We start from the raw sequence: 8,309 nt of genomic DNA, 5'->3' as shown, positions 1-8,309 counted from the left end.
AGTGGTTAACAGTGGGGAGAGGGAAGGGGGAGGGGCAAGATAGGGGTAGGGTATTAAGAGGTACAAACTATTACATATAAAATAAGCTACAAGGGTATACTGTACAATACAGGGAATATAGCCAATATTTTACGATAACTATAAATGGAATATAACCTTTAAAAGTTGTGACTCACTATATATTGTACACCTGTAGCTTACAAAATACTGTACATCAACTACACTTCAATAAAAAAGTGAAAAAGAGTACAGAAGAATCCATTTAAATTTTTCTTTCTTTACTGCTCTAAATATTTTGGTTAAGAAATATATTATTTTAAACTTAGACCCCTCCCCCCCACCCCCCCACCCCCATTTTGGCATCCTTGGATCTACATAGACCAAAAAAGAGGGACATTCATAATGTCCCTTCAAAATGAGCTACTTGAGTCTCCCTTTTGGCTCTGTAATCCCTGAGGCTCCTCCTCTTCCTACCTTTTCCTCACTCTCCTCACTAAGAATCTCTGCTTTACCTGATAGACATCATGTGATTACATCTGTAATTCCTTGGGCCATTATTTTTTTTTAATTTATTTTATTTATTTTTGGCTGCATTGAGTCTTTGTTGCCGCGCGGGCTTTCTCTAGTTGCAGCGAGCGGGGTCTACTCTTCATTGCGGTGCACGGGCTTCTCACTGCAGTGGCTTCTCTTGTTGCCGAGCGCGGGCTTCAGTAGTTGCGGCATGTGGGCTCAGTAGTTGTGGCTCGCGGGCTCTAGAACGCAGGCTCAGTAGTTGTGGCACACGGGCTTAGTTGCTCTGCGGCATGTGGGATCTTCCCGGACCAGGGCTCAAACCCGTGTCCCCTGCATTGGCAGGCGGATTCTTAACCACTGCGCCACCAGGGAAGGCCCCTTGGGTCATTATTAACCTCTGCCATATGCCTATCTTTTATTTGTTAGGTATTTGATCTCATTGATTATGTTTGTGTTTTAAGATTGATCAATTATAGAATGTTGTATTTTTGGTTTTTGAAAAGGACATTATCTTAAAATTAGTAGCATCACCACATGTCCAAGGTTACCAAAGATTCAGACACCTAAAATTTACTGTGCTTAATCAGATCACCACTCCAGCAAACCAGAAAGGTCTTTCTATTTGTGTATTAAACTCTGGGAATTGAATTATTTTGAGGTCAAAAATCAACTATTATTATTTCAAATGTTTCTTTTGTTTGTTTTCCATCAGAAAGTTATTTTTCTTTAAGTGTGTGGTTTTAAAAGATTGGTGCATGCCCTTCTTCACCTCCTTCCTCCATAATAGCTCTACTTTTACAGGATGTTTCCTCTGACCTTCTAGCCTTTTCTATGGAGTGTTTCTCTTCTATTGTAATGGAAATCTTTGTATCTGTGCTGGTGGTTTGGGTTCAATCTAGAGTGCCTTTGTTGGTTACCACTGAGAAAAAAGTGTGGCTAATGGGGGATTTTTAAGGGGCAGGGGGCTCTAGAAGCCTGGTGTCCTAGTAGATCCCATGCAGAAGGTTGCTCTAGAGCTACCTCCATTCTGGAGTGGGACCTCATGCTTCCTAGAACAGGGAAGTGTCACTTTTACCGGTGGTTTATTCTTGGGGTCCTCATTTCTTTGTTAAAGGGGTTTCTAAGTTTCCTGGTGGATTTAGTACAGGAAATAGAACCTATTGGAGACCTGACACTGAGTTGGATTCTGCTGCTTGGCAAAGCTCTTGGTACACATTGCCTTGGTCTTCATCACCGCAAAATCTTCCCTGGGAGGTGGGTGGGTCACTTCAGTTTCCTTCTGCGTGTGTTCTGGTTTTCCCTGGCCTCATTCCTCCTCTCTCTGTCTCCCGGCAGGCTCGGGGACCAGTTCTACAAGGAGGCCATTGAGCACTGCCGGAGTTATAACTCGCGCCTGTGCGCAGAGCGCAGCGTGCGTCTCCCATTCCTGGACTCGCAGACCGGGGTGGCCCAGAACAACTGCTACATCTGGATGGAGAAGAGGCACCGAGGCCCAGGTGAGCCATGCCACCCCTGGGACTTGCACATGTTCAGGATCCCAGCCTGGATGCAGGCCGACTAGAGATTGTCTGGCAATCCCCGCAGTTCGGGTGTGCATGGGGGTGGCGCAAGCTGTACAGGGAGCCTAGGATGCTTTCAAGAAACTCAGCTGCTTCTATAACTCCAAGGTGCTCCAAGGGTGCTCCAATGATGGTGTGGGACATTGAAGCCACATTGGCAGGGAGGGGCAGAGTGAAAGAAGTCAGGATGCTTAACCCAAAAAAGGGAAGACTGAGGCCATGACAGCCCTCTTCACCTTTTACCCTGTGTGTTGGTGTAGCTTAGTGGTTATAAGCTGGAAATCCGCAGTCAGATTTTGGTTTGAAGCTGAGCTTTGTCATCAAACCTATTGCCCTCAGGTTCCTCATCTGTAAAATGGGATAATAATTGTACCTACTTCAGGACTTTGTCAGGATTACATGAAAATCTTCATAAAAAGCTCATAACCTGAATTTAGCACATAGTAAGTATGTGCTCCAAAAATATTGGCTGTTATTGTTGATATTATTATTATTACTATTACTGTGATACTAGTCTTCTAGGCTCCAGAGAACAGAAGAAAGACCAATAGGTGGAGATCAGGGAGGCAATTATAAGAATTCAGTTTTCTGGCTCTATAAGGGTATATTACAAAAATTTGTTTTTAATTTTTAAAGTTTTTTATTTTTGGCTGTGTTTTGGGTCTTTGTTGCTGTGCGCGGGCTCTCTCTATTTGCGGCAAGTGGGGGCTACTCTTAGTTGAGGTGTGCGGGCTTCTCATTGCAGTGGCCTCTCCTGCTGTGGATCAAGGGCTCCAGGTGCGTGGGCTTTAGTAGTTGTGGCCCATATGCTCAGTAGTTGTGGTTCGTGGGCTCTAGAGCACAGGCGCAGTAGTTGTGGCACACAGGTTTAGTTGCTCCATGGCATGTGGGATCTTCCCTGACCAGGGCTCAAACCCATGTCCCCTGCATTGGCAGGTGGATTCTTAACCACTGTGCCACCAGGGAAGCCCTAAAATTTTTATTATGAAAAGTTTCAAAGCCATACAGAAGAGGAGAGAATAGTAAAATGAATTTCTATGTACTTATCACACAGCCTTAACACCCAGTGATCAACTCATAGCCAATCATTTCATTTATACTCACCTCCCACTTTCCTCCTTGAACCCAGGTTATTTTGAAGCAAATCAAGACAGCATATTATTTCATCTGTAAATTTTTCAGTATGTATCTCTAAATGGTAAGAACATAAACATACCAACCATAGCTATCAAAGCTCAAAGTTAAAAATAAGACATTAATAGCATCAAATATTTGTTCAACATTTATTTCCCCCTATAGTTGAAATCAAGATCCAAATAGGACTCTCCTACATTACAATTGGTTGATGTGTCTCTTAAGTCTCTTTAAATCTGTAGGTTTCTTTCTCTCTCTCTCTTTTTCTCTCGTTATTTGTGGAAGAAACTGGGTTGTTTGCACTGTAGGGTTTCCCAGAGTCTGGATTTTCTCACTGCATCCCCATGGTGTTATTCCTGTGAATTGGTAAGAGCAGATTCACGTTCAACTTTTGGGGCTGGAACAGTTCCTAAGTGGTGATGTGTACGTTCATCAGGAGGTTCATGGGGTCTAGATATCACTATTTTACTGATGTTAGCAGCCCTTGATGAAAATTGCCTAGATCCTTTATACTATACAGGGTTGCAGAATGGTGCATTCAATTCGAGGATATCATTATTTCTTCATTTATTAGCTCTATGGCATTTATAAAGAGAAATATCTCCTCATTAAAGTTTTAGTTATTGTGTGGTATAGTTCACATATGAAAGGATGGATAAATGATTTTTCCCCTTTATCAGTTTTCAAAATAATGAGTTGGTTCCCTAGTATTCTCCAAAGGTGATCAATAAAGTTATTTTTATTATCTTGAGTACCATCATGAATTCACAGATTTATACATTTTGGCTACATTTTAATCCATTGCAAGTATTATTCTTGATGCTTAAATTGTCCCATCTTTGGACAGTAGGGGTTTTGTCCGGTGCTAGTGTTTTGATACCACCTAGTAGTTTCTCTAGCATCCTTGATATCCTAATATTGGGACAAATGTTTCAGGCTCATCTTGTACATGTCCTGGCCCAGACCTAGAATCAGCTATTTCTCTAAGAAACCCTGTTTCTTCTTTTTTTTTTTTTTTGCGATACGCGGGCCTCTCACTGTTGTGGTCTCTCCCGTTGCAGAGCACAGGCTCTGGACGCGCAGGCTCAGTGGCCATGGCTCACGGGCCCAGCCACTCCGCGGCATGTGGGATCCTCCCGGACCAGGGCACGAACCCGTGTCCCCTGCATCGGCAGGCGGACTCTCAACCACTGCGCCACCAGGGAAGCCCCTATTTCCTCTTTGTAGGAATATTATTTAGAGACCACGATCTGGTGGTGCTCATTGCTCCTGGGTTGGTTGTTGATTCTAGGACTTTGCAGTGAGCAGATCTAAGAAATATGATTTCTTGTTTCATTATTTCTCTTTTTAAGGGAAAATACATTATGAAATTTACTGGTATTTCCCATTCAATTCAGTTTTCGACAGTTTTAACTATCTTAATTCTCTATCTCCTTTCTCCCACACCAAAAAAAGATACTGGCTCTTAATGATGCCAGCATAATTACTTATCTGTTTTATTCTGTGATAAACACACAGCAATATCAGAATAAAATGAGACTGCCATCAATAAGGTTACTTAAATGGTTTAAGTTTTTATTTCTTTCTTTGCAATTGTTGTTTTGTCCTTAGCGTATTTCCTATTAAGGATGTAGAGTCAAATTACTGTGTTTAAGGTCACTTAAAATAATTCCTCTGTGTGGTCGTACTACTAACTCAATACACAGTTGGATTTATTTGTTTCATTTTTGCTTTCACTTATTAGGTATTGCTGGGGTTTTTTTTGTATTTTATGTAATTACATTTTTAAATTAACTTTTTATTTTGAAATAATTATAGATCCACAGGAAGTTGTAAATATAGTACAGAGAGATCGCCTGTACCCTTCGCGCAATTTCCCCCAATGGATATATCTTGTGTAACTATAGTATAATATCAAAACCAGAAAATTGACATGGATGAAATGTGTGTGCATAGCTCTATGCCATGTTATCACACGTATAGATTTGTGGAACCACCACCACAATCAAGATACAAAACTATTCCATCACCACAAAGATCTCCCTCATCCTACCCCTTTATAGTCACACCCACCTCCTCCTCTCTTCATTTAAATCCTTTATCCTCTCGCATTTATAACAACAGTATCTTAAATATTTCCTCTACATACATTGGAAACCACATCAGACAGACCTCTAATTCTTGCTTCAATTGTCAAATATAATTTAGAAAACTTAAGTGTCTGTTGTATTTACTCATATTTTTACTCTTTTGCTGTTGTTTCTTCCTTTCTGATGTTCCAAGATGCCTGCTTTTATAATTCCTTTCTGATTAAGTACTTTCTTTAGCCATTCTTTTTAAGTAGGTCTGATAGTAACAATTCTTAGTTTTCCTTCTTCTGAGAATGTCTTGATTTTTCCCCTCATTCCTTTTTTTTTTTTGGCCACACTGCACAGTATGCAGGATCTTATTTCCCTGACCAGGAATTGAACCTGTGCCCCCTGCAGTGGAAGCGCAGAGTCCTAACCTGGGCCTAACCTGGACCACCAGGGGATTCCGTCCGTCATTCCTGAAGGATATTTTAATTTTATTTTATTTATTTATTTTTTTATTGGGGTATAGTTGTTTTACAATGTTGTGTTAGTTTCTACTGTACAGAGAAGTGAAGCAGGGTTCCCTGTGCTATACAGCAGGTTCTCATTTCAAGTGTTGATCTATTTTATATATATTAGTTTACATATGTTAATTCCAATCTCCCAATTCATCCCACCCCACCTTTCCCCCCTTGGTGTCCATACATTTGTTCTCTACATCTATGTCTGTATTTCTGCCTTGCAAACCGGTTCATCTGTACCATTTTTCTAGATTCCACAAATATGCGTTAATATACGATATTTGTTTCTCTCTTTCTGACTGACTTCACTCTATATGTCAGTCTCTAGGTCCATCCACATCTCTACAAATGACCCAATTTAGTTCCTTTTTATGGCTGAGTAATATTCCATTGTATATACGTGCCCCATCTGAAGGATATTTTTTTGTTGGATATAAAATTCTGGGATGACAGTCCTTTTATTTTAACACTTGAAAAATGTCTTGCCACTGCCTTTTGGCCTCAGTAGTTTGTGATGAGAAATCTGCTGTCATTCAGATTGTTTTCTCTTATAAGTGAGGTGTTATTTTTCTCTCACTGCTTTTGAGATTTTTTTGTTATTAGTTTTCAGAAATTTGATTTTGATGTCTTGGTGTAGATTTCTTTGAGTTTATCCTTGTCAGAATTCACTCAGCTTCTTAAATCTTATGCTTTTTGCCAAATTTGGAAAATTTTCAGCCGTTATTTCTTTGAATATATTTTCAGCCTCACTCTCTTTCCCTTCTCCTTCTGGGACTCCACTGGGAAAGAAAATTCTGGAACTCCAAAATGTTAGATCTTTTGTTATAGTCCCATAAGTCCCCCAGGCTCCCTTCTTTTCTCCTCCTCCTCCTCCTCCTTCTTCTTTTTTCCAATCTATTTTCTCTCAGTTGCTCAGATTGGAGGATTTCTATTATACACTCTCCAGATTCATTACTTCTTTCATCTATCTTCTACATTCTGCTGTTGAGCCCATTCATTGGGGGTTAGTTTTGTTTTTGTCATTAGTTCTTCTTTATATCTTCTATTTCTTTGTGGGACTTTATATTTTTTCATTTGTTTCAAGTGTTGATGATTGTTTGTTTGAAACATTTTTATGACGGCTACTTTAAAATCCTTGTCAGATAATTCTAACATTTGTGTCATTTCAGTGTTGGTACCTGTTGTATTTTCTCATTCAAGTTGAGATTTTCCTGGTTCTTCATATGACTGATTTTGATTGAATCCTGGACATTTTGGCTATAATGTTATGAGACTCTAGATGTTATCTAAATCTTCTATTTTCACAGACCTCCTCTGACACTGTGCTGACAGGGGAAGAGAGGTGCCCCTTGTTACTGTCGGATGGATGTGGGAGTCCATGTTCCCCACTCGGTCTCTGTTGCCACCCTGGTGTGGGAGGAGTACCTTATTATTGCTGGGTGGGGGTGGGAATTCAGATTCCCCACTAAGCCTTCACCAATACCACCCTAGTTGGGAGGAGGAAGAGTGCCTCATTACTCTTCCCTGTGCGGGCTCCACTGACACGACGGGGGGTCAGTTTGTCACTTCACCTTCTCTGACACTAACCCAGCAAGGGGATGCCCTGCTAGGCTGCCCCTTTCCTGGTCCTTTAGCTAGAGAGAGCAGGATTTCCTTTCTTTCCTTTTTTTTTCCAATTTATTTATTTATTTTTGGCTGTGTTGGGTCTTTGTTGCTGCACATGGGCTTTCTCTAGTTGCAGTGAGCAGGGGCTACTGTTCGTTGTGGTGCACAGGCTTCTCATTGCAGTGGCTTCTCTTGTTGCAGAGTATAGGCTCTAGGGCTCTCGGGCTTCAGTAGTTGTGGCACACAGGTTTAGTTGCTCCATGGCATGTGGGATCTTCCTTGACTAGGGCTCAAACCCATGTCTCCTGCATTGGCAGATGGATTCTTAACCACTGCACCACCAGGGAAGCCCTGAGAGCAGGATTTTCTTGAGGCTTCTTTTGTCTACATTTGTAGGTGTTTCTGGATTATCAGCTTTTCCAGAACTCAGTCTGGGATATATAAAGCAAAAGGAATGCCCAGGGAACTCACCACCCTGTTGTTTCTTGGGTCTGAAAGTTCCTAGCTGGTCAGCCTCTTTACCTTTCAGTATCTTATTTTTGTTGTGTAAACAAAGTCTAAGAGTTTTAGTTGTACTTAGTGGGAGGAATATGGAAGAGTATATCTACTCTATCTTTCCAGAAGCAGAAGTCCCTGGGTTGTTTTTTCATTAAAAAAGTTAACAGCTTGGGCTTCCCTGGTGGCGCAGTGGTTGAGAGTCCGCCTGCCGATGCAGGGGACACGGGTTCGTGCCCCGGTCCAGGAAGATCCCACATGCCATGGAGCGGCTAGGCCTGTGAGCCATGGCCTCTGAGCCTGTGTGTCTGGAACCTGTGCTCTGCAATGGGAGAGGCCATAGCAGTGAGAGGCCTGCGTACAGCAAAAAAAAAAAAGAAAAAAAAAGTTAACATCTTTATTGAAGTATA

General features: G+C 41.3%; 1 protein-coding gene across 2 annotated transcripts in view; it reads left to right on the top strand.

Moving 5' to 3' along the window:
* The first annotated feature begins 454 nt into the window (after positions 1 to 454).
* The window catches only part of LOC111173001 (zinc finger protein DPF3), a 108,068-nt gene continuing 100,213 nt past the window's right edge, over positions 455 to 8,309 (top strand). For both annotated transcript variants that reach the window (XR_002644069.3, XM_089907926.1), the window contains exon 1: positions 455 to 2,009. Coding sequence is in view for 1 of the 2 variants with exons in the window: in XM_089907926.1 (XP_089764052.1) it covers positions 1,556 to 2,009 (454 nt within the window). In the remaining variant the exon portion in view is untranslated. The remainder of the gene's footprint in view (positions 2,010 to 8,309) is intronic.

Source organism: Delphinapterus leucas, chromosome 2 (genome assembly GCF_059928025.1).
Source record: "Delphinapterus leucas isolate spDelLeu-1000000601 "Yukka" chromosome 2, BTC_Dleu_Yukka2, whole genome shotgun sequence".
Taxonomy (NCBI): domain Eukaryota; kingdom Metazoa; phylum Chordata; class Mammalia; order Artiodactyla; family Monodontidae; genus Delphinapterus; species Delphinapterus leucas.
Note: the sequence above shows the minus strand (reverse complement) of the source record. Positions and strands in the feature narration are given on the sequence as shown.